This window comes from Sylvia atricapilla, chromosome 20 (assembly GCF_009819655.1).
Source record: "Sylvia atricapilla isolate bSylAtr1 chromosome 20, bSylAtr1.pri, whole genome shotgun sequence".
NCBI classification, from domain to species: Eukaryota; Metazoa; Chordata; class Aves; order Passeriformes; family Sylviidae; genus Sylvia; species Sylvia atricapilla.
This window is the reverse complement of record NC_089159.1, coordinates 6843265-6867647: the sequence shown is the minus strand read 5'-3', so window position 1 is coordinate 6867647 and position 24383 is coordinate 6843265. Positions and strand designations below refer to the sequence as shown.

General features: G+C 45.4%; 1 protein-coding gene across 5 annotated transcripts in view; it reads left to right on the top strand.

Annotated features, from left to right (window-relative positions):
* The window catches only part of PHF12 (PHD finger protein 12), a 32297-nt gene extending 8261 nt beyond the window's left edge, over positions 1 to 24036 (top strand). For 2 of the 5 annotated variants that reach the window (XM_066333371.1, XM_066333369.1), the window contains 13 exons: positions 6786 to 6858; positions 8398 to 8807; positions 9342 to 9462; positions 10428 to 10560; positions 11260 to 11424; positions 12017 to 12178; positions 13227 to 14043; positions 16048 to 16170; positions 17508 to 17651; positions 19555 to 19653; positions 20209 to 20291; positions 22145 to 22283; positions 22874 to 24036. In XM_066333371.1, the coding sequence (XP_066189468.1) occupies positions 6786 to 6858; positions 8398 to 8807; positions 9342 to 9462; positions 10428 to 10560; positions 11260 to 11424; positions 12017 to 12178; positions 13227 to 14043; positions 16048 to 16170; positions 17508 to 17651; positions 19555 to 19653; positions 20209 to 20291; positions 22145 to 22283; positions 22874 to 23208 (2804 nt within the window). In that variant the 3' untranslated portion in view covers positions 23209 to 24036. The remainder of the gene's footprint in view (positions 1 to 6785; positions 6859 to 8397; positions 8808 to 9341; positions 9463 to 10427; positions 10561 to 11259; positions 11425 to 12016; positions 12179 to 13226; positions 14044 to 16047; positions 16171 to 17507; positions 17652 to 19554; positions 19654 to 20208; positions 20292 to 22144; positions 22284 to 22873) is intronic. The other 3 variants (XM_066333368.1, XM_066333372.1, XM_066333370.1) reach the window with 2 other exon arrangements.
* Positions 24037 to 24383: the final 347 nt, after the last annotated feature.

Sequence of the window (24383 nt, the reverse complement as noted above, 5' to 3'; positions counted from 1 at the left end):
GTGATCTCCGTCTAGAATAGCAACAGGAGCAAGATATGAAGGTGATCTGGAAAAGGCAGGAAAGAATGTATGCTCTGCTCTAAGGTTTTGGTTTTTGGTTGATTTTTTTTTTGGTGGATATTTCTGTCTCTGCTCTTTTTTCTCTCTTCCCCAGTGTTCTTGGGAAAGCCTAGTCCACATGTAGATGTCAGAATTACACTTCACTTGTGCCTGTGTGAAGACAAATTCATGCTTTTGCTTTTATGGGTATGCCCTTCATCCTCTTCTGATGTGCTGCTTTCCTTTTTTCCACCTTATTGCCGCTGTCCTTTCACCCCTGTCTCCTTTGAACACGTTCAGTATGGCTGGGGCTGAATATGTTCACTTCTCAGAAACCTCTCAGACCTGTGTTTTGATTATTTTTTTTCCCACCAGAGATGTCTCTTCATTTATTGTTCTTTAAAGACAGAATTGGATGAAGTGATTCTCACCAGGGCTGTGTTGTTCCTCAGCCTCCTTTCTTTTCCCTGATGCTGCCCTATGTGTCATCCTGCTTTGAGAAGATGACTTCTAATCTGTTAAGAAGATGGTGCTATAAAGACCTGAACACTTAATAATGAACCTGGACATTGAATTCAGGCTATTGTTACTATTGTCTGCAGCACAGGCATGAGTGATGCCTGCAAAAGAAACAGGAGTCAGGATGTGCAAAATGTCTGAATTTCTGTGTCTGACCCACATTTTTCAAAGTCAACAATTCTTCCTATCAAGAATTCCATGGTTTCGGCTTACAGATACAAAGCTGGAAGGTTCCCTAGGCAAATATTTCTCAAATATCAGAGTTCATAACCAGTCAAACTAATTAAAAAATAATAATCAAAAAACCTCACTGCGGTTCTGGTGGTATTATACACTTTTTAATGCATATTTATTTTTTATATGTGTATATGATTACCTATGTATGGAAATTTGATATCTTAAAACACAATACCTCCTTTGATTTTTTGTCAGCTGGACATTAACGAGAGTAATAACTAACAGGTTGTCTAGGGAATGGTCTCTGTGGGCCAGGTTCTTTCTATAAATAGAAGGAACTAATTACATCAGGTGATCACATGTTTACATGCAGCTTATCCAGTTTATTGGACCCTCCTGCTTGTCAGGTTGGAGGCAAAAAAGTTCTACCTCGTGCCTTGGAGGGAAATTTCCCTGGTTCCCCATGAACCTCAGGATTGCCTGTGCACGAGGGCACAGGGAGGAGGCAGGATCCCCAGTGAAGGCAGGAAGGGAGATAAAACCTGCTTCCACGATATTCTTTTCCTGGGATGGGAGTAGCAGCAGTGGTTTGATGAAGGATTGAAATAAATAAGTTAATTAGCATTGAAATTCACAGAATGCTCACAAAATTGATGATAGACTCATGATATGGTACCTGGTTCTTAGGAGCACGGTGGTGCTGCTGCCAGAGGCTGGGACTGCTGGCCAAGCCCTTGAAATCCTGAACACTGGCAGGTCTAGATGGTAAAAATCAGCACACAGTGAAGGAAATTTTGGCATACCCAGCAATGCTGCTACTTAAACCTTTAAAAGTTAAGTCTTCCTTCACTCTTGTAGCATCATGTAGATAGTGTAGTGTCCCTTTATTTTTTCCTTGGACACGTCTTGTTCCTTGCTGTCTGCCCATGTAATGGTATTTTAATTCTGCTTCTGTTTTCTGTCTGTTGCTGAACCCTTATTTCCAGCTCTGGCCATGCTGTTGGAAAGATGCACACTAAGCAGATGCAGCGTTCCAGATGATGGGATAATTGGTGACCTGTGAAACGGTCATTTTGGTTCCCTTCCTTGCATAGTGGCAGCCAAAATAATCATGTCCTGACCTGTTTGGTGGTGTCCAGAAGTCCTTGCTAGATGTTACTAATTTAGAACTTATGTCCATGCTCAAGAATTTCACTTCAGTGTAAACAAAGTTATGTTGCCTGCTGTCAAGCTTTTTTCACAGGTACCCTCAGGAGCTGTTGCACCATAGGTAGAAGTATAGTGGGTGATGCTCTGTAGTTAATGTGAATTGTGCTGCTGGCTTAAAACAGGTATAACTTATAAACAATATGGCCAGAAAGTTGCTGAAACTGTTAGTTTTAATGTGGTCAGGTCATGCTTAGAGGTCTATAAAGAACAAAAAAATTATGCTGGGCTTATATGAAGTTTGTGGTCTCTGCACTGGTGCTTGAGAGATCTTTGGTTTTTTCAGGAAGATTGTTCTTGTACAGCTGAGTGTCACAATTTATCCATGTTAATGAGCAGAACTTGGAGACTTCACTGAATAATTTGAGGAGTAACAGTGGAGGAGAGGAGGGAGCTGTTAGTTTTCCTAGTGACCACCTCTAAGGTAATTAAAATCTGACTTTCTGTCTTCAGAAGCTTTGTATTGAGGCAGGAGTAAAAGAGGAAGGTAAGGGAGTTGCAGTGGGGAGGAACTCACCACAGGCTGCAGCTGTTGGCCTGTTTGGTGTGGTTTTATTCTGTCGAAGGTAGAAGCTCCAGGTGTCCTCCTCCAGCCGGGTTTGGGAGCAGCTGTGAGCAGAAGTGTGTAACTTGGATGCAGTGAAAATGTTCCAAAAAGCTGAATTTGTAAGTGATGCAACTTTCCCTGTTTCTCAATGGGGCTCTTGTAATGCCCTGACAGTGAGGTTGGTTTCCTGGTTTGTTTTAGCTGCCATTGAGGCCCTGCTGTAGGAAGCCAGGGAGCCTTGTTCTTTATGAAGCTGCTAGAACAGCTGTAGCTCTATCCATCATAGGGATAAATAGCAGTCCCATAGAAGAGCCGAAAGCCGCCTTCCTTTATCTGGCAAACATATCTAGCATCCTTCATTATCATCCTGTCATTGAGTCTTGGTCAGTTCATCTAAGTTTTCTGAGAAGGAAAAAATGTGTTTGCCTACATTTTTTCATGGTGTTACTATTTTTCCTCCACACAGGAAAAAAAAATATTTAAGTCCGATTGTTGAAAACAACTGACATGGAAGACAAGTTATTGAAGAAAGCTTCACCAGGCAGTGGTTTGTTTTCCTGCCACCATTATCCCAGCTGGTAGCTGGCTGTATCCTGGTGGGTCCAAAAGTAGTGTCAACGTGCCTTTGACGCAAGATGGCCAGGAATGCAGTGTGTAAATAACCTCAGGTCTGCTTATAACTGGTTCCTTTGAGAGCTACCACCCAGTTTGTATTGGAGAAGGTGCTATTCCTTGGAGCACTTGTTTACCTATTTATTGAGGTCAGCAAAGTGAGGAGTAATTACGGGATTTAGACTTGACAACAGGCTTCTGATGTATGAGAGCCCCAGAGTGTGAAATTGAAAAGCTAAGTGCCTTCATGCTATTGTTTGCTTGATAAAAACTCTTAATATGCTCTTGGAGATTTTTTTATTTTGTCATAGCCATTTAAGTTTTATTTAAGGGATAGAGCATTGCGTTCTGACCGTGGCAGAACAATGCTTGACAATGCACCTGATAGGAATTTTAGGAGATACTTAACTTTTTCAGAAAAAGCCATGAGACAGATTATATGGCAAGTGATTTTGTAGTCAGTGTAGTGGGTTTTGACTAGGCAGTGACAAACATCTCCTTTAATTTTCAGAGGCTTTGTATGAGTTAGTCTTCCAGGTATTTTTAACTCAGCCTGTGTTTTTCAGAGCTGTCTTTGTCTTAAACACAGAAACATATTCTGCTGGGCGGGTTTAATTTGGGTCACACCAAACCCCCCAGGTAAGCAGCAAAGGCCACCACTCATGTCTGTGATGACAGAAGGGGAAACTTTCTGAAATGAAGGGTTAGTGAAATTGTACTGAAAAGCGCAACTGACTGGTGTGTAGTTGAAAGGAGATGTGTTGTAACCGAAGATAAAGTGGGAGCTGTACAATTCCAGGTCCTGTTGGCAGCAAACAGTGGCGGCTGGAGCTGTGCATGCTAATGAACCCATGAAAGATAGGGAGAAAAGGGCCATGGTGCTCCTGCCAAAGTGCTAATTCTTACCTTGCTTATGAAGATCAAGTGTCTTGCTCAGATTTAAAAATCCGTTTCTTTTATGCTTACAGTAAAAGGTTGAAGAATGTGGTCATACCTAGTCAATTAAAACAGCATTCTTTAGCGCTTCCCTGGCTTTCTGCTGAGACCCAGGCAATGCTCTCTGCTTGCTGCGAGGCCAGCAGTGCAGGAGCAGCCTTCATCAGTCTTTGTTAGCATGGTGAGCTGCCTTGATGAACAGTTCATTAACCAGGAGAGGCAGAATCAGTCTTTTAATACACTTGCCATCGCAGCTAGGCCCTGACAGTGAGCAGAAAACCTCAGGAGGCTTGTCTGAGCGCTAAAACCTTTCTGCTGCTCTGAAACGAATCTTTCCCCCTCCTTCCACAGGCCTTCGGGTAGTAGCATTCATTAAAATGCTTCTTTAATAGTACAGTGGATGTAGGATTTCATGGTTCAAACCCAGCAAATGGGAAAATAACATACACACTTGCAGAAGAAACCTGTTCTGACTCTTCCAGGCGTCTCTCAAGGTTCACCGTGGTATTAATTGTTTCATTGTAAAATGCGTAAGATTGAGGTAACAGTTAAAACAAATAACCAGAGGCATCTGGCAGCGCGGGGATCCCTGGCACGCTGCACGTCGGAATGGGGCAGACGTGTTCCCAGCAGTTCAGGCACGCTCGTCGGGTGCTTCAGAGGGTGAAATTTCACTAGGAACAAATCAAAGTCTGTGGTTTTTTTGCCCTGGGGTGTTGGGAGGGGAGAAGGGAATGGGCCAGATGAATCCGTGCTTGCTGTAGATGCAGATCTAAGAGCTCGTTTTCTAGCAAGAGTAAAACCCGAGCTATTGCAGGATGCACCTTAGGATTCAGTGTGGATTTATGCTGCAGCAAGCACACGGGGATAATTTGTTACTCTACCCCTTCCACCCCCCTTCCTGCTTCTGTTAGCAAAAGATTAGTTTGGGGCAGGGAGTTACTACTTCATCCAAGCATTTGAGGTGAAGCAGCCAGTAGTGGAGGCTTTGGTGCTCTCATCTAGAGCCTGATCTCTTGTTCATCCAAGCCCTCCAGGAAATGAGAAACATAAGCTGCAGGTATGTCAGTGCATATATGCAGAGCGCTGCGTTTCTGGAGCGCCTGGAACACGGAGGCCTCTGAAACCCTGCTCTCCTCCTCAAAATGGCTGCCAGATGTGTTGGCTCTACTGAATTCCCCTGAGCCTGACACCAGAAATGCTGAGGTTATTACCAGCTTGGTTCTTGCTGTGTTCTTCCTTCAGTCTTCCAGGCACAGTGTTGCAAGAGGGAGCGTGACCCCGGATGGCTGCAGTACCTGCAGAGGCTGTCGCTGGCACACAGGCGAGCTCAGGGCAAGGCTTGCCAGGACTCTGTTTAAACAAAGGAAGTGTGTTTGTTTTCACAGTCCAGGCTTGGGAGCCTGGACTGGGATCCTGTGCCATTTCCCTGTGCTAGGAGCAAGATTCTCGAGGAAGACAGCCTCTCCCTTTGCTGCAAAGCACAGCTCTTCCTGCCCAGCAAGTATGCATCTTATCCTCCCTGGCTTGTCAGGGCTGGAGTCTGGAAAGCTTAACTCTGATTTGGTTTGATATTTGTAGGTGCAACAAACAGTATAGAGACTCCTGCTGTGAACCACGGTCTAGCTTCCCGTGCTTGTGTGGCTTTCTTGGGCCAGTCTTACAAGCTACTGTACTTCTTGATCCCCTTGTAACCCAGTCAGTCCCAGTGGATCTTTGAAATCTGTTTCCCAGTCAGTGGGAAATGGAGCTTCCAGATCCTGCGGTAGTGCATCTGTGTGTTCAGCGCAAGAGAGCAGACTTGCTAAGAGCTGCCTCCAGCAAAAGTCAGGAGAACTTTTAAAGTATTATCTTAAGCCACACTGCATGGTAAATGGCTGGGTTTTGCCAGCAGGTACATTTTTCCCTGCCACAGTCAGCAGTTTGCTCAAATAACAAATCTTAATGATAAAGAGGTGTTGGAAAGTACTTGAGTTAGTAGTAGGATCTGTAAGGAAAGTGTATCATCTAACATATGCTGCTCTGCCTTTTACTGAGGAAAAGTGTTTCTCAAAATAGTCCTCCTTACTCCTTCGTCTAATTTGCTTTGGTTTATTTCTAGCATCAAAATGAGAATGTCATTTCACTGTGATACAGCTTTTATAGTAAGTGCAGATCCCTGTGAGTAGGATGTATCCTGTGCTTCGTAGCCAAGGCAAGCTGTATATGGTGACACTTTTTAAGAGTATTTGGGTTGTCTTAAGATAGAAGGTGGTTTCCACCATTAAGTAAGTGTGCCCAGGGATGGAGTGCATGGGAGGTGGTGGGTAGACCTCACGGCAGCTCGTTCAGTTGGACTCACTGCAAATCCAAAGGGATCGAAATGCCTGGATGTATGACTGTGCTTGCTGCACAGGAATCTGTGTGGTCTCACGTGGAGTAATCAAGTTATTTAAGGAGGTGTGGTGTTGTGGGGGGTAGGTATGTGTGTGGCACACCAGTGAATCTTCCATTTATCTTTGCTGTTCAAGTCTGAGAGTGCTCTGAAACCGTGGAGCTGAGATGGGTCCAGTCATGGAAGGCTGGCTTCTTGGAGGTGTCTGGCTAAGTGGATGTATGGGAGAGCAAATCCAGGGAGCTTCACCATAAATAAAAGGAAGTGCCTGGTAGTGGAACTGCAGAGCTGCCCTGACTCTGGCTGTGTACGTGAGAAGAGTTCCAGAAATGACAGTAAATAACAGTAAAGCTTTGCTTTGTGTTTCTCTTGTAGCAACCCTCCGCTCAGCGAGGAGATGCTGCCTCCGGGGGAGTGGATGTGCCACCGCTGCACCGTGCGCCGCAAGGTAAAGCCTCTCAAAACAACAGACACAATCCCTGCCCTTCCAATGGCCATTTGAAACCTGAATCCTGTGGTTTATACCTGCCTCTCCCTTCGTGTGTGCTTAGACAACCAGAGCTGCTTCTTTGTGCTCACGTTTGCAAAGGGCTTTGTTAGGAAAGGGCTTAAAGAAACCTGAGGGGTCTCGTTGAGACCTTCATGATATTTTAACCTCACTTCTAGGAGGTAAAACTGAAGTGCCTGATACTTTCTTGTCAATCTGTGCTTTTTAAACTGTTTTCCTTCCCTCCATTTCTGGAAATGAGGGAGAGCTGAGGTACAGAGGAAATGGGAATGGCTCCTGTGCTCGAGGAGGGGAGCTGTCTACAGGCTGAATGGGAATCACGTTAATACAGCTTTGCCATCAGGGCTGTGATTCTAGTTAATATGTGTTTTTTAGAAGAGTGACTTCACAGCAGTTGTACATCAGCAGAGGGTGAAATCACAGTGAGTTATGATTTCCTGGGCTGTTGAACAGGATGAGAAGGAGATGATTGGGCAAGATCATAGCTTGTCTTTTTTTTTTTGCCTTGATGCTCTTTCTCCAGGAAGCTGTCTTGCACAATGTAAACATCTTATTGCTGTGACCACGTAAGGCTGTGTAGCAGAGGGTTTAGAAACTGCACCAAGCTATCTAGCAACTGTTCCCTTGAAGTGACACCCAAAACAGATTGGAAGAAAACTGTGCTCAGCCTTTTGTTCCTGAAGTGATTGCCTTGTTATGTTTCCAGGGTGCTGTTCAGCCATCTGCCAACAATAGAAATGAAGGTCACAAATCGAAAAACAAATAATAAAGTAAAAAGAGAGGGAAAAGGAGAAATCCCCAACTTTTCTATATTAAAAATTGCCTGAAAATACTTTGCTCTCTTTGCAGACCATGTTAATGATGGAGTAGATTGGTTTTTCCATTTGAGTGATGCTGTTAAGCACTGGAGCAGTGCACAGTTGCCCATCCCAGGCCATGCAGCATCTCCTTCTGTTGCAAGATGGGTCTTGTGGTGATGACAATCTATACTTTTCCCCTGCTGCACCTCGTTCAAGATTCCTATCATCAGGCAATAGCAGAGTGTTGTTTGTATGTTGTGCTTGTATTCTCAAGCTGACCTTCTCAACCCCTGATGGCTTTGTACGCAGTGTCAGGGTTAGTAAAGTGCATCAGCAGTGAACTGTCTGCTGTGGAGTTTCTCAGTGTTGGTAGCGAAGTATACAGTTATCTGATTTGTCAAGTGTTCAGGGCCAAATGCTGTGAAATGTTGTCCTGATCTGGACTCAAGTGTAGCTACCTTGAAAGGAGACACACATGGTAATGTTCTTCCCCATGCTTGGTTCTCTTCAGCTGTTCTGTCACCTGTACCTTAGCTGCCATCAGACTGTTCTTGATCGAGGCTCTAATGACTGCAGAGGGGAAGTTGTAGTGAGTGGCTGAAGCGTTTTCAGATGCTGTTTGTCTTCAATCACATATTTGTCAAGGTTGATGTGCTTTGTTTGTGGCCTCCATGATAAGCCTGCCTATTCATGTCGTGCAGAAGCGAGAACAGAAGAAAGAGCTGGGGCAGGTAAATGGATTGGTGGACAAATCTGGGAAAAGGACCACCTCCCCCACCAGTGACGCAGACCTGTTGGACAGGTCTAGCAGCAGCATCAGGGCTAATGCGCATGCCAGGATCTTGGAAAGGAGAGCAAGCCGGCCTGGCACTCCCACATCCAATGCCAGCACCGAGACCCCCAACTCAGAACAGAATGATGTGGATGAGGACATAATTGACGTGGATGATGACTCTGCCATTGCAGAAATGGACTGTGGGCAGCCCCAGCTGAAGCGACCCTTTGAGCTTCTAATTGCTGCTGCCATGGAAAGGAACCCAACGCAGTTCCAGCTGCCGAATGAACTGACCTGCACCACAGCACTTCCAGGTGAGCAGGGCCTTGTCTGGTGTTAGTGAAGATGTCTGCAGTTGCCTCCTGCTGCCATCTTTCCTCTTTTCCCTCTTGGCTCTGTGGTAGTTGTGGCTCCAGTGGTACCTGGAGGGTACCTCTGGCTTTCCTCCAGCTGCCTAGCAGCAGGTGCCTTTCAAATTTGAGCTGTGGGGACACTGCAACTACACACTATGTCCATCAGGACTTGTGATAGATGCTTGTTGTTCTCACCTTGGTCTAGATCATCAATATGAAAAAAATCAGTTGTCAAAATACTTGATTTTTTGATTTATGACACAATAATATAGTAACAAAGTAGTGACTAAATGTATAGGATGTCACTGAAATTACTAAGTATGAAATATCTCTGCCTTTAAAGACAGTCTCTGTCACTTAAGGCTAGATTTAGAGGTTGATAGAGGTTCCTTAAGCAGCAATCTTTTGACTTTCCTTAGATAATTATATGTATCTACCAGAATGCAAATCTCTTCTATGTGGATAATCCAAAGCTTTTTCAAATTTTCTTTTCAGGTACTAGTAAGAGGAGGAGAAAGGAAGAAACCACAGGAAAGAATGTCAAGAAAGCACAACACGAGTTAGACCACAATGGTTTGGTTCCCTTGCCGGTGAAGGTCTGCTTCACATGCAACAGGTACTTGTTGTTCTTCCAGGGAAGCTGTTCAGTGTGACTGCAGCCATCACAGGAACAAAGTTCTTGCTGAAAAAAGTAGATTACCTGTTTCCTTTTCCATTCTCCTTCATTACTTAAAATCCTCTAAACAAATGGGAGAATATTCGTATTTGCTAAATAACAGGTGTTTGCCACAGCAAGTGTAGGTCCAGCTGTAAAAGGTTCTGAAATGTTGCCTGAAGATTGACAAGATTGAGCCATCTTATCTTCAGTGTTTTTCTGCAAAGAAATATTCTAAAGTGATGGTGGTTTAGTAAATGGAGATGTTTGTTTATGGTTCGTGAAGAAAGTGTGTGAGGAGGTGACCTTTAGGAAATAGAAATCTACTGAGAGATTTATAAGCCCAAGGCAAATAGGAATATTGTGCTGAAATTGTAAATCTGAAAACCAGCACAAAATACTGATGGGTTTTGTAACAGTGCATAAAAAAATGCATAGATCAAGCCCAATTCAAAATGTCAGTGAAAATGAAACCTTTATTTCAGAAACCCAGCAAGAGTGAATTTCTCAAAGTGGAATGGGGACTCAGGTGGGCTTTTGTGGAGAGCAACTGATGCCTTTGTCACAGAGCAAAGACTTTTTTAAAGCCTGAGGATTCAGATGTAGTTGTTTTTCTGGAGTTTGAGACTTGTTCTGAGAACATCTTATTGATGTGTGTGTCCCAACGTCACATATGATTCTTCTAAGGAATCTTGTAATTACCTAAATCTGAGATTTACATTTGATCTCTGAATTTTGCTTCAAATAAAGGCTTTTGCCTTGAGTGAGTCTTGAAGAAGGTCCATACAGATCAAGTTACAAATCAGAAATCCTACTTTTTGGTGCAAACAACAGTGTAGAGAATAAACTGAAGTGGTCAGCCAAGCTTGCCTGAATGTTCTATTTATACTCTGTATGGGGAATAAGATTTGGCTCTCTCTTCTCAGGAGTTGCAGAGTGGCACCTCTAATCCAGTGTGATTATTGCCCACTCCTGTTCCACATGGATTGTCTGGAGCCACCGCTTACTGCCATGCCTCTGGGTAGATGGATGTGCCCAAATCACATAGAACACGTGGTGGTAAGCAGGACTATGATTGCAGTATGGTAACCGGATGCTGGAGTGGAACCTGGCAGGTCCATTAAAGGACAAAGCACAACAAATGTAAAACAGCTTCTGAGCTCTTATTGCTCCCTGTAGCGCTTGTAAAGCTCCTGCTGCAAGCAACGCACTCTCCAAAGGAATATGATGCTGCTCTCTGCAATAAGATATAAAGATGGGGGAACTCCTTCCTGTAACTGAAGCTGACAGCTCAGATTGTGGCTCACTGACAGCTTGTCTAGTTTTTGACTGGACTCTTTAAGATCTAGATGAGCTTCCAGAACTGGGATACAAAGCACCACAGTGCTACAAATTGGGGAAGTAATTCTTTGCATGCTTAACCCAAAAAAAGTTTCATTCCAAGAGAGAGTTTTCATTTTTGGAAAAGCAGTGTACTTGAGACTTAAATACTCAGGCAACAGGGAGCTGAAACAAAGAGCTTTTTCCCAGAAAAACTGCTTCTGAGAGCATTGATGCTGCCTAGTTGGCCTCTAAATGCTTTTGTATTCATCTCCAGCAATGTGCCCTTTAACAGAAATGGTTAGTGCTGCAGGAAACAAATAGTCTAAAGCTGAGCTGATGCTGTACTGCCAGTGCTACAAGGCATTATGAAAGTCTTAGGGTGCCTTAGAGTGACCTGCAGATCCCTAACTCCTGTGGCATTATCTGATCACCCAGCTGAACCAGAAGAACTTGACCCTGAGTAATCGGTGCCGAGTATTTGACCGGTTCCAGGACACCATATCTCAGCATGTTGTCAAAGTGGATTTCTTAAACCGAATCCATAAGAAACACCCTCCGAATCGCAGAGTTCTTCAGTCAGTGAAGAGGAAAGGTCTGAAGGTATGTGTAACAAGTAGGGGTGGGTGAAAACCCCTGTGTATGTGTTTTAGTTTGGAAGGGAAACCGGCATACTCCTTGGGGCAGGAGGAAGAAGATGGGGTCTGAATGATTGCATTTGGTGAGAGATCTGGGAGTCAGCAGTCACTACCTCTAGGATTTAAGAAGATGTCTTTCCTTCAACTATAAGGCACAATTATTACAAGTAAGCACTTAAATCCAGCACAAGCGTAGAAGGTATAACACAAAACTTCCTGAAGGTGGCCCTACAGTCAGATTTGGGGCTGTGTTTGTTGTCAGGAAGCCTGAAAACTGCCATACAGTCTTCCCTTACCTGTATTTTGATGATTTCTCCTACACTGTAGCCACCATGTTGTACTAAAGTCATGCCTGACCTAAGGGAATAAAACCTATTAATTTCAGCATGGCTACATCAATTTAAAGTACTCAGTCCTTGGTCCTTGTAATGTATCTGCAGGGTTCCTTTGGGTGAGAAAGCAGCAAATGCAAAGTTTAGTGCTGATCAGGCACTTGGTTTAACTAGTCATTCTTGAGTAATTGTTCTCATGTGTGATCTTCTTTCTCCACAATATAGGTTCCTGATGCTATAAAGTCCCAATACCGGCTTCCACCCCCGTTACTCACGCCTGCAGCAATTAGAGATGGCGAGCTGATCTGTAACGGGATCCCTGAGGAACCCTTGCAGAAGCACCTTTTGAACACTGAGCACTTAGCCAGCCAGACAGAACAACAGGAGGTAAATGAAGTCAAATGCTTGGGCTCTGTGTGTGTAGTTGCTTTGGTAGAAAGATCCCCTTCCACTTCAATCATGATGGAGCAGTTGTCTAGGAAACCAATCTCAAGCTCGTGTGTGGTGATAGCTTGTCTTGTCTCTGACATCCTTGCCCATTAAAACTTCACTTTGACTTTCCAGGTGAGATGTAAAATTCCTCATTTGACACTTCAGGGAAGTGGTGTAATAGTCCTCTGGCCTTAAGAGTGGAGTCGAGGGCCTTCTGTCTAGACGTCATTATTTCGTGGCTGAGGGGAAATAGTTTGCACTTTGATTATGTAAGGCTGCTCTCTGACACGTTTATTTATAAGTTAACATCCCATTTCTGGGTCACTTTTTATTGCAGATGGAATTGGACATGTAAATCAAGGTCAAATGAGTGTTTAAATCTTGTATGAAACTTCTGGCCAGATTCCACAGTGTAAAGGCATGTTAAGTTGCAATCAGTGGAGAAATCAAATCCTTCTTTTACTCCAGACAAGATTCTTCTTTGTGGCAGGTGCACATCCACCATGAAGCTTAAAATAAATCTTTTGGTCTTCCTCCACTTTGTGTAAAAGGAGAGTGCTCTCCATCCCAGTTTTCTACACCCTATACCTGAGGTAGAGCAGCATTTCTTTCCAGCATGCTATAGATTAGGTTGGAGGATTGTGTTTGACTAGAAGCCCAAATTAGTGAAAGGTGTGTTTGTAATCTAAGGCTCAAGAGTTGCAGCATCTAACAAGTGAAAAGAAGGAGGAGTGAGGAAGTGCTGCCTTGTCCCTCCTTTAATCTCAGCTGGTCTCTGTCCTATCTCCAGCATGGAGATAAATAGTACATAATTTTGGTTGCATACCTCTGGACAAAATTTCTCCTAATTGTGCATGAGCTCCAGGGCAGAGGCTGTAGTTCCACACTGCATCTGAGCACTCATCAGCTGGATATCCTCAGGCTGAGCAAACAATGGAGCAACTGTAGAGGTTTGGAGCACTGCTGCCTCCAGAGCTAACTTGCACTTTTTTCTTCCTTCCAGTGGCTCTGTAGTGTTGTTGCGCTCCAGTGCAGCATATTGAAACATTTATCTGCTAAGCAGATGACTTCGCTTTGGGACTCTGAACAAACAGAGAAGGCTGATATTAAGCCTGTTATTGTGGCAGATGGCTCACTCGCCAACCCTTACCAGGCAGCTGACAAGGCACCCACACCTTCCCTCTATTCCATGTCATCCTGCACCTCAGGGATTACCACCCAGAATTCCTTGAGCTCCTCGCAATCCCAGCAGACTTTGTCACAGGAAGATGTTAACTGCAGCTCTTGTATAGATAAATCCAAGAAGGTGTCTTCTTGCGGGACTTCGAACGGGCCCACGGCCTCTGACATTAAAGTGAACGGGCCTCATTTCTATGGCGTTTCATCCGAATCCTCAGCACAGTTGACTGACTCCCAGAGGCTCGCGGGCTCTGGGAACACAATACCTGTTTTGTCCCATCGGCAAACGTGGCCTCGGCCCCTCACGCCCCCGGCGAGTTGCGGACTTCTGAATCACACCATTGGAACCATTGTCAAAACAGAGACCGTAGCAGGACCTGTTTCTTGTGCACAAAGGGGATCTGCACCGGTCACGAGTTTGCCTACGTCCATATCGAGCTCCTGTGCCAGCCTGGAGACCACCAGCACTTTGCAAAGGAAGAATGTGCAGACGCAGATCGGGCCGCCGCTGACGGCAGAGCTGCGGGCCGGGGGCTCCCCGCTCAGTGCCACCCGGGCTCTCACCCCTCCCCAGGCTGCAGGAGATGGGATCTCAGCTGTTGGGTCCACAAACAGATTCTGTTCACCAGCACCACCTTCAGGTACGTGCTGAGCCACTGACCTTGGCCCCCGGGCTGAGAAAAGCTCAGGCTAAACCTCATTCAAAACCTCAAGGCTGTAGCAGTGTGCCCTCGTTTGACTGGGAATCAGGCTTTCTGTGGAGAGCCAGCAGAAGTTTCTCAGGTCTCCTCTATCTTAGGTCGCTTTATGGGAGCCATGGGATGTATTTTTTGCTGGCTGCCTATACTTGAGGGGGTAACTCTGTCCTCACAAGCAGGATAGTAGGTCAGTTGAATTCTTGAAAGCAACAGTGGTTTTATATCACTTGGCTGCTGCCTCGCTGTTTCAACAGCTGCTGCTTTAAAACCCCAGCGCTGCTGTAAAACCACTGGTTTGTTTCAAATGGCCATTTGGATTGCAAGGTAGTCAATCCTTCTCACAAGAGAAGCTCTCTGGGATCTAATCCAGAGTAACTGTTCAGGCAGTGGTTGTGTCCCCTACTGCAGGTCTTGTTGGAGTCTTCAGCAGCACAGCCTTGATGTTGGAGAAATGTGGGCTTGGGAAGCTGTAGTCTGCTTAGGATCTGTTGGTCTGACACAGGGTAGTTACAGACTTGGATGTGCCAGGGATCCTGAGTTGTATCAAAAAACTTGCTAAACAATAGCAAGGTATATAATAAAGTGTATATAACCATTTTTACTGTAGAAACAATAAAGTCAAAGATGTTGATAGATATTGGAGTAACTGCCTACAGCTCAAATTTTGCTAGAATAAACTTTCACATATTGCATTCTCTTCCTTTTCCCTCTCCCCACACCAGCCCAAGACTCAAACCAGCAAACCCTTTGTGCAGGCTGAGTGGGAGCAGCCACTGAAAAGCACATGGCAGAGCTGTGTGTCACTTTTCATGCAGTTCCAACCTGCTCAGTGTCAGGCTGGTGTCGAGTGGCTCAGGTCTGGTGGTTGTAAAGCAAGAGAGCAACATCTTTTTATAATCCTTTTTAAAATTCCTCAATGAGTAACTTCTAAGCTTTGCCTCGCCTTTGGAAGCAGTCCTCAGGGCACTTGGCCTCCTCCTGAATAAACTTGGTTACTCCGAGGCTGCTGATTTGACCATGCCCTGCTTAGAAATGCAAGGCTGGAAGAGGTTCTGGTAGAGGAAATGAGACCATATTACAGAAAACTTCTTGCTTGTGGTTTGAAGAGCACTGCAAACCTACATAATTTTGCAGTTACTTAAGATGTTAAATAATTGCCTCTGGTGCACAGCTTGTGTTCTACAAAATCATTACTTGCTGCAATGTCTCCTGGGAAAAGTGTAAACATTTAAATTTTCCATCTAACACGATGGATATATATATTTATAACAAAAATTGTAGTGTGCAAATTTTGCTGCCGAGTACAAAAATGCAAATTGCTCGTGGCTTGTTTTGCCATAAATTTCAGTAGTTATAAGAAAACCAGCTCAAGAAGATCTGGCATTAACAACACATTACAGAGATTCTGTTTCCTGGCATTTGCCACTGCCTCTTTCAGCTGCATGGCCACTTCCAAAGCAGGAGGATTTTATTTTGTAAATAGTAAGATCTGCTTATGACTGTCACATTCCTTCTGGACAGTGATGTGCACTCCAGACTTTGTAACAGTGTAGAAATAAAAACCAGAGCAGTTGTACTTTTTATTCATGTTAAAACCTAGACAAGCTACTTGGCAAATGTCTCTTAGGTTTAATAAATTCTTCAAGCTCCTGGGGAGCTGGTGCTCATCTTTCCAGTGTCACCACAGGGAGCAGGAGATAAATGTATAGGTCAAGAATTCCTCCAGCAGCTGGAGACAAGAGTTTTGGTCTGTGTTGGAGGCACACAGAAGCCTTTGAGTGAGCAGGAGAAAACTCCTGTCCTCTAGTTCAGGCCATTTTCAAAGCATGACTATGAGCAAAATGAGTCATTTGGAGCAGCTTGGTAGCCAAGGGCAGCCTGAGGGCTGGGTGCATGTCTGGTGAACGTCACAGTGACATCTCTTCTGTCCATCACCTCTCTCTGTAGATGGTAAGGTCAGTCCCAGCACCTTATCCATAGGAAGCGCTTTAACTCTACCCTCATCACTCACTTCAAACTCTGCAGCTATGTTGGACTTCACCAGTTCCCTGAAAGCGTTTATGGACGGGGGTGAGTATTTAATTCATCATCAGTCTCTGCTAGCTCTGTGTGTTTGCTTCCCTAAAGCATTCCATCTCTGCTTGAGGAAAAGTTCCAGAGATAAAGAAGGGTTGTAGTCAGGTGAGGGAGGGGCTGGGTGTACATTACCTTAAATATGTCACATGCTTCCCTGCTCCTAGTGTTGCCAAGGCAGCAAGGCCAATGGAGTGTTTCTGCCTGAAGCTTTTCTGGGGAAGAATCACAGCTGGGCTGCTTTCCAGGTGGAATTCACATGCAGAAACTTGCAGCCCTGCCATGTTGTGGTGCAAGCTGCAATCCAGAACTGCTCCTGGCGGACGTAAAGTCCAGCAGCAATAGATCTTGTAGTAGAGCAGTCACCTGAGTAGTGATGCTCCAGTGGGTCTGTAATTTTATAATTTATTTTGCTTCTGTCAGTCTCCTAGACTGGCCTGGTTTTTATTTCCCTTTGTTGCACTTGGCAAAAGATGGCAAATGTTAGCAGAGTGCCTTTAGGAGGAGACTGCTGAGCAGCAATCGTCAGTAGCACAGCCAGGCTGTTGCCAGAAGAAGACTCCTACATCTGAAATCTGAAGAACAGCCCTTCTGGCATTTCCAGTGTGACCCTCTTTTCCTCAGTGAACCCCAGCTGCCCAGCCCACCCTCTCTGCTATTGGGAAAGGCTCTTACAGCTCTTCCTCCTCTCCTTTCCATTTTAACTGTTGTGCTTGTGGAGAAAGCTCTTGGAAGAAGAGGTTATACAGCCTCCTTGCTGCAAGAAAGCAGACCTCTGTAAGGCTTTACAAATATAAACACTTCAGGGTTATCAGGAGATCTGCTCTAAAGCTCATTAATAATACTGTCTGAATTGTCCTCTTTGGTTTCATTTGCCCTGCTATGGACACGTGACTCAAGCATGAGCCTGCAGCAGCTCCAAAGGGGGTTATAGTTCTCTGTGATGCAGGGCTGGAGTTTCTAACCAGGTAGCAGAGGTTTAGAGGAATGACCCAGCATGCTGTCCAAAGGTGTGCAATGGCCATCTCTACTGACCTGTTGATTCTGAGCCAAAACAGCAGATTTTCAGCTTTTATCAACCCTAGTTCCCCCAAACTTCTGCTTGCTGCCTCAGTTGTAGTTCTCCAGCTGTGGCTGGCACTGTCTTCACACTCTGCTCACAGGAGGTGAAGTAACAGCTCATCTATGTGTAAGAGTCTTGTTATTGCAGAATTGGTCAAGTCTTTGCTGTTAAAGCAGACAGCAGGTTTGGAAGTGGGACAGTTAAATCCACTGCAGCGTAGATTGCACTCTTTCCCTGAATAACTTACTAATTGCTTTTTGTTTATTAACAGAGATTGAGATAAATATGCTGGATGAGCAGCTGATCAAGTTTCTGGCCTTGCAGAGAATACATCAGCTCTTTCCTCCCAAAGCTCAGTCTCTAGCGAGCAGTGTCAATTCCCATCAGCAATCTCCTGTGGGAAACCACATTGAAGGTAAGAGCAGCCCTAGAATAGCTGGGTTATGTTGAGCCATAGATTTGCCACTCCTTTGTCTATTCCTTGAAGGAGATTTCCCTCTTCTTCTGGTGTCTGGTGCTGCCTTTCATTTTTCTTTCTTCTCATCCCCCTGCTCTGGATATCCACTGACCAGAAACTCCATCAGGATCCTCTACTTAATTATTTACAAATTTGAGCAATGTGAATATTTCTAGTACCTTCTGATTTTCTGCTGGAAATGTTTAGTGAAGTTGTGTTTTATTCATCTTAGAATTAGCAAGAGATGGGAAGGTTCATCTCAGGTGCTTGGTGGCTTTCCTTTGCACTTTTACCTTTGACATGGGCAAGAGAAATCTGTGAATTCCTGCTCTCTCTGAAGGAGTTGCTTGTCATACAAGCACAAGAACAGGAGGAATTGGAGCACAGTATATGTGTGACATTGTCATTGCCTGTTCAGAATGTCACTGTCAAGCTGAAATCACTACATATGACTAATGCTAGTAATGGATAACAACTTGAGTGTCTCTTGGAAATCTCCAGATTGCCGGGTTTGGCTTTGTTTATCACCACTGGTATCACCTAAACCTGCAGGGTGAACTTGGCTTCGTGTTCCTCTGCATGCTGCCAGTCATTTTAATCTGCTTTCAAGCACTAACTGGACAGCCTTGCTGTGGAAGCAGTTCTCTGCTCCCCCTCTACTAGGCCTGGGGGTAAATATCCCAGATAAGATCTTTGGAAGTCAGTCAGTAATCTTTTTCCAAAGCTCTGTGCTTGCCTGCTTTAGCATCACAACATTCCCTAAATGCTTTGTCAGTCTTCTTGTGATGGCTGCTGCAGGATACAGCAGCAGGCTGTGGTATGAGCTGCCTTCCTGGTCTGGAATTCTTCAGCAGTCTGCCTTTCTCAAGGCAGATTGGTGCTGTCTTAACCCTTTTGGGCAGGAGTGATGCATCCAACTGGCTGCTTAGCATTGCTGATGAAGTGTTAGATCCAAAGCCTTTAGTGCGCCCTGCAGAGCCAGGCAGCTGAAAGGATTAATGCAGGGCAGCCAGGCAGAGGTGGAAGCTATGATGCCACTTGGTGTGGCCAGTATTCTTGATGTAGGTACCTCTGCACTCTTTCATAATCCTCATGTTCTCTTCCTTCATTTCACCTTCTTGGTGTAACACTGTCCTGCAGATGTGCTATCAGGAGAGGCCTAAACTAGGGTATATAAGGGGATTTCCTCTAAAAGACAGTGCTGAAATCCTGACTAGGCCTGTGTGGCCCAATGGAGTTCAGTATCTGTTCCTCAGAATATTTTCTGTCCAGTTAACATGAGCATGTGAGCGTGATTTGAGCTTGGAGCTGCTCTGGAGGCTCAGTCCATTGTCAGGTGTGCCATGGGCACTGACCTGAGGGTAAAAGAGTCCTCTCAGTTAATCATCCTGTCTGGGGAGCTGGGTTTGTTCCTGCCAAGCCCCATTCAACCCAGGAGTTTTTCCTGCAGCTTCACTAGAAATGAAATCACGGCTGTTTGGCTGGTGAATTCACCAGCACCAATTCTTTTTAAGCGGCACTTTGAGAGCAAAGACTGAGCTCTTTGATTACCCAGAGTAGAAAAGAATAAGAAAGAAGCCAGTGGTAGAAAGCTTGTGTGTTCCTCAGCGTGGCTTCATTGTGCACACTCCATGTTAATGCTCCCCATTTGCATGGCTTGTGTGGGTTATGGGAAAGCAAATTTCTGACCGGCAAAAAGAGGTTTAATGCACAAACATTCCTAGAGGGCTGGGAACGGGTGCTTAGGCCAAAGCTGACTGCATCCTCCTTTAGGGTCTGTGCTTTCTGAGCTGGGGACACTGGGGTCAAGCAGCTTTCCCAGCTGATAACATTGTTCAAGTAATTTCTTTTAATCTTGCAGCGCAAAGAAAGGAAGTGCAAGCCCGGGCGGTGTTCTATCCTCTGATGGGCTTGGGGGGTGCAGTCAATATGTGCTATCGAACCCTCTACATTGGGACAGGTGAGTAGCTTTTTCCTGCCCTGACCCTTCAGAATCAGGGTGGTTCTTCCTGAACTCCTCTCTCTCTAAGGTGTTTGCCAAGTGGGTGTCAAAGGAAACAGATTCACTGTGGCCACTTGTGCTGGGATTCTGCACTACCAAGAAGCATGGAAATCCCCCATCTGCCTGAATCTGTGTGGGTGGCAGCTCTGTCACCTGATGTCATAACTAGAACAGCTGTCTTGCAGTTTTAATGCCTGACTGATGGAGAGTAGAGTTATGGTTTGCTTGCAGGTTTTGTTTCTTGTTGCTTAGATTCTTCTGGTGCTCTGGGTAGACCCAGGAGCAGTGAAATGCTCTACAACCTTTGTGGAGCTGCTGGCTCCCTTCCCCCACTGAAACTTTGTTGGTGGCTTATCGAAGCATTATTCATGCAGTCCTGGGAGCAGGACAAAAGCAGTTGCTCCCCTGTTGTTTTGCTAATTGAAGTTTAATTCTGTCTGTTGTTCTCTGGTGCCTGACAGTTTGGTTTTTGTCCAATATGAACTGAGCCTGTTTTGTCCTCCCCCATGACAGGAGCTGATATGGATGTGTGCCTTACAAGCTATGGTCACTGTAACTATGTGTCTGGCAAACATGCCTGCATATTCTATGATGAGGTGAGTGCCTGAGTGACTTTTTTTTTCATTATTGTTTTGTTTTGTTTTTGTTTTTGTTTTGTGTGTGCATGGCAGTGGGAGCTGGAGATGCAGGCAGCAGGTTGTCTTTGTGATGCTCCTTTTGTGGACTACAAAGTAAGAGCCAGGTTTTATTCCAGTGGAGACTGTGTCAGCATTTTCTGTCAACCCCTTTTCTGAAGCACAGAGCTCTGCCAGCACAATCTCTCTGACTGCCTGTGGGCAAGAACTGGCCACAAGTCAGCACTGTCACTGCTGGTGTCTAGGGGAAAAAAAAGGACATAGACGCAGTCTGATTCTTTTTGATCTGGATGTGTTGTTAATAAAAGCTAAACTTCATGTGGCAACATGGAACCTCATCTGGAACAAACCAGGGAATTGCTCTGAGTCTCTTGTCTTCAAGTGTGATGGGGGAGCAAAGCATTCGTAGTGTCTGCAGTTCTCTATAAATTATTTATTTAGCTAAAACTTCAGTTAAGCTTGGAGCATAAACAGAAACCTACAGTTTCTACTTAGCTACAACCCAGAGATTAGTTTGTTCTTGAAGTAAACAGACCAGCAGGCCTGCCAGTAACAGCACTGCTGGAGATGTCTCTTAGCATGGAAACAGTCTTTGAAGCAAGATCGAGTCTTTTATATCACCATTTGTCAACCAGCTACGGAGCAGGATCCAGGATTAACCCACAGCCAGCTTTAGCCATTCCTCCAGTGCCCTGCCAGCTGCCAAACACACTCAGTAACAGGATCCTGACCATAAATCTGTGTGGAAGCATCTCCTCAAAGTGGTCAGTCATAAATCAGGCTCCAGGCACTGACCTTTGACTCTCCAGCGGGTCTCCTATGGCTGTGGTCACTCTGGAGAGGGAGAATTCCCCTTCCTGGAGCTCTCTCTGCAGGTTCTCCTTCTGCAGTCTAGCAGGTTACTTCAAAACCTACTCCCATGCACATGAGGAGTTTTTGTAACTTGATTAAAGTCTTGTAGTCCCTGAGGGATGAGGTCTTGAGCTCTCAGATGATTTCTGTGAGCTAACTTGAAATCTTCTCTGCTCTGTCAACATCCTCCACAAAGCTCAGCTGAGCGTGACGCCGCTTGTGTAACGCTGCGTGTCAGGGTAATGTCTGCTGGCATTTCAGTGTCTGCACAAGGCCTGTGAATCCCAGACTGCCTCTGTCCTGAGGCTGCTGCAGCACGTGGCATCCCTCTTGCCATCTTGTGCCTGCTTTCTAAAGCTCATCTCTTCCTGCTAGGCACAGGTCTCGGGCCAAGTTTGTATCAGGTGCGCCTGTAAAATACTCACTTTTGTGAGTGTCAGCTTGAATATCCTGTTTGCAAAAGATGTGTTGGTTCAAATGGAGTAGATAAAACTCACTTCCCTCTGGCCCTCCTTCTCTGCCAGAAAGCAGCTCCTGCTGGAGGGCTCATTCTTCTGTCAGCAGGGGGATCAGGTTGGTGGTCTCTGAAGCTGGAGGATATTTACCAGCTCTTATTTGACCACCACTGGCAACAAGGAGAAGGGGTTTGTGTTCCAGTGCTCCAGAGAGGTGTGTATGGGCAGAAGCATTTCTGACCCCAGAGGGTGGGGTTAGATTGAGTATTGGAAAGAAATGCTTCCCTGTGAGGGTGGTGAGGCCCTGGCACTGGTTGCACAGTGAAGCTGTGGCTGCCCCAACCAGTATTCAAGGCCAGGTTGGATAGGGCTTGGAGCAACCTGGTCTAGTGGAAGGTGTCCCTGCTATGGCACAGGGCTGAAACAAGATAGTCTTTAGGGTCCCTTCCAACCCAAACCATTCTATGACTTCATGTCTTGATTCCCTCCTGTTCCCTTTCTTTTCAGAATACAAAGCATTACGAGCTGTTGAACTACAGTGAGCATGGGACGACTGTGGACAATGTTCTGTATTCGTGTGACTTCTCGGAGAAGATGACACCCACTCCTCCCAGCAGTATTGTTGCCAAAGTGCAGAGTGTGATAAGTGAGTGTTGTACCACACCACAGGCAGTTCAATGAGAGGGGGCCAGGAGCAGGTGGAAACCAATTCCTTGTTGGTGCCCCTTGTTCTGCACAGGCTGGTGCACCCCTTGCAAAAAGGGGAGCCTTGCCACAGCTCTCAGCTGCGGTTACACAAGACCCTCTGCAGCCTGGGGAGCTCTGTGCTCTGACCTAAACCCTACTCCAGCCTCCAGTGCAGGAGTTACCAAGCTCTGGGTCACCATGAGCAGCTAGTTTGGAGCAGGCCTGAGGCATTTCCCCATGCATACCCTCCCTACCCAGGCTGTGAGAAGATCTGGGCTGTGCTGCAGGCATTCTGTCCCTGCATGTCTCACTCCTGCTCTCCACCTGATCAGCTTCCTCTTTTTGGGCTGCCAAAATAGATACGTAAATGCCTCAACCTCTCCAGGGCTGTGAGAGGATTCCCATTTCCCTTTGATCAGCTGCTCACTGCAGACTGAAATCCCTCATGGCTGGAGGATGAGGAATCTCAGCACTAACCCCAGTTGATGAAAACAAAGATGCTGCTGACCTGCCCAAACCTTACCTTTTCTTTTTCTGATTCTTTTCCAGAACGACATAAAAGCAGAAAACAGGAAGAGGAGGCGCATGAAGAAGCTGCTGTGATGAATTCACAGGCACAAGGGCAGCATCGGAAACCCTGTAACTGCAAAGCCAGCAGCTCCAGTTTGATCGGGGGCAGCGGGGCTGGCTGGGAGGGCACGGCCCTGCTCCACCACGGCAGTTACATCAAGCTGGGCTGCCTGCAGTTCGTTTTCAGCATCACCGAATTTGCGACCAAACAGCCCAAGGGGGACACTGCCTTAGTACAAGATATGGACTTGGAGGAGAAGCTTTCTCTGAAACCCCACCAGGTGCCCGTGCTGCGGTCCAACTCAGTTCCCTAGGAATTTTTAGGAAGAGAGCTTTTTGGAGTAAGGAAAACGCCCTCAAGACTCTTTACAATGCAAAAATGTACAAACCGAGGTGGGATTTTTTCTGTGTCGGCCCAGAGACTGTTCACACGCCGTTTGCATGAAATGAAGAACGTTTAACTTTTTTTAATTTTTCTTTTTTGCTCAAGTTTTAGGGGCATTTGCACATATATTTGTACTATACATTTCATTTTAAAAGGAAAACTGCAGTGAGAGCAGGACGCGTCAGAGCGAGGGGTGACCGCTGTCTGACTCGAGGACTCTCTCTGACAGATAGTTCCCATGCAGTTGTAAAATAATCAGAAACTTGTTCTATTTTGTGCCAGTGACAATAGTTTTATATTAAAAGAGAAATACAGTTTTCATACAGCAAATCTATACAATATCATTGTTTTATTTAATGTAAAGAAGCGCTCTTCTTCCCACAGTTATTTTTCCCATCCCTCCCTGCTATGGTTGCACTACAAGTAGCTACTGTGTATTATGGGCAGTGAGAAATGAGTTCTTTTCCTGGTGTCCATCCTATTTTTTATTTCAAATAAGGAAAAGTGTTGGATTCTGTGTAAATACATCAGTGATGGCATTTTTCAATGTTTTAAAGCTGTGTACAGTGCTACATGTGGTATGACGTTTCCTCAAATTGTCTATTGTAGCAAATCCTTTGTCGTAACCTGTCTGTCTCTTTTGTTTCTCTGCCACCTCCCCGCAGCAGAACAGCTAGTTCCACTGTACATAGTAATTGTAACGTTTTAGACTTTACAGAAACTTTCCTGTATTCTGTATATAAAAAAAAATACTTCACATTCTGTTTTCTCGATTGTCTGTCTTCACTCGTGTCACCACAACCTGGAGCTTCCCCAGAGTGTCTGACTGCAGAGGAGCCTGAGCTGGGAGTCAAGGCTGGGGTGGGATGGAAGGACTGTGGTGTCCTACCTGAGATGTGGGAGGATGCTGGTGGGAAGAGGGTGAGGACTGGAAGGTGATTGAATCATGGAAATGGTTGAGGTAGGAGAGACTCTTGAAGGTCATCAAGTCCAACCCCTGCACTGAGCTGGGACATCTTCAATTCAGTGTGCCCCAACCTCACCTCAGATATTTCCAGGGATGAGGCACATCCACTTCTGGGCTCATAACCTGAAAGTGTGCTG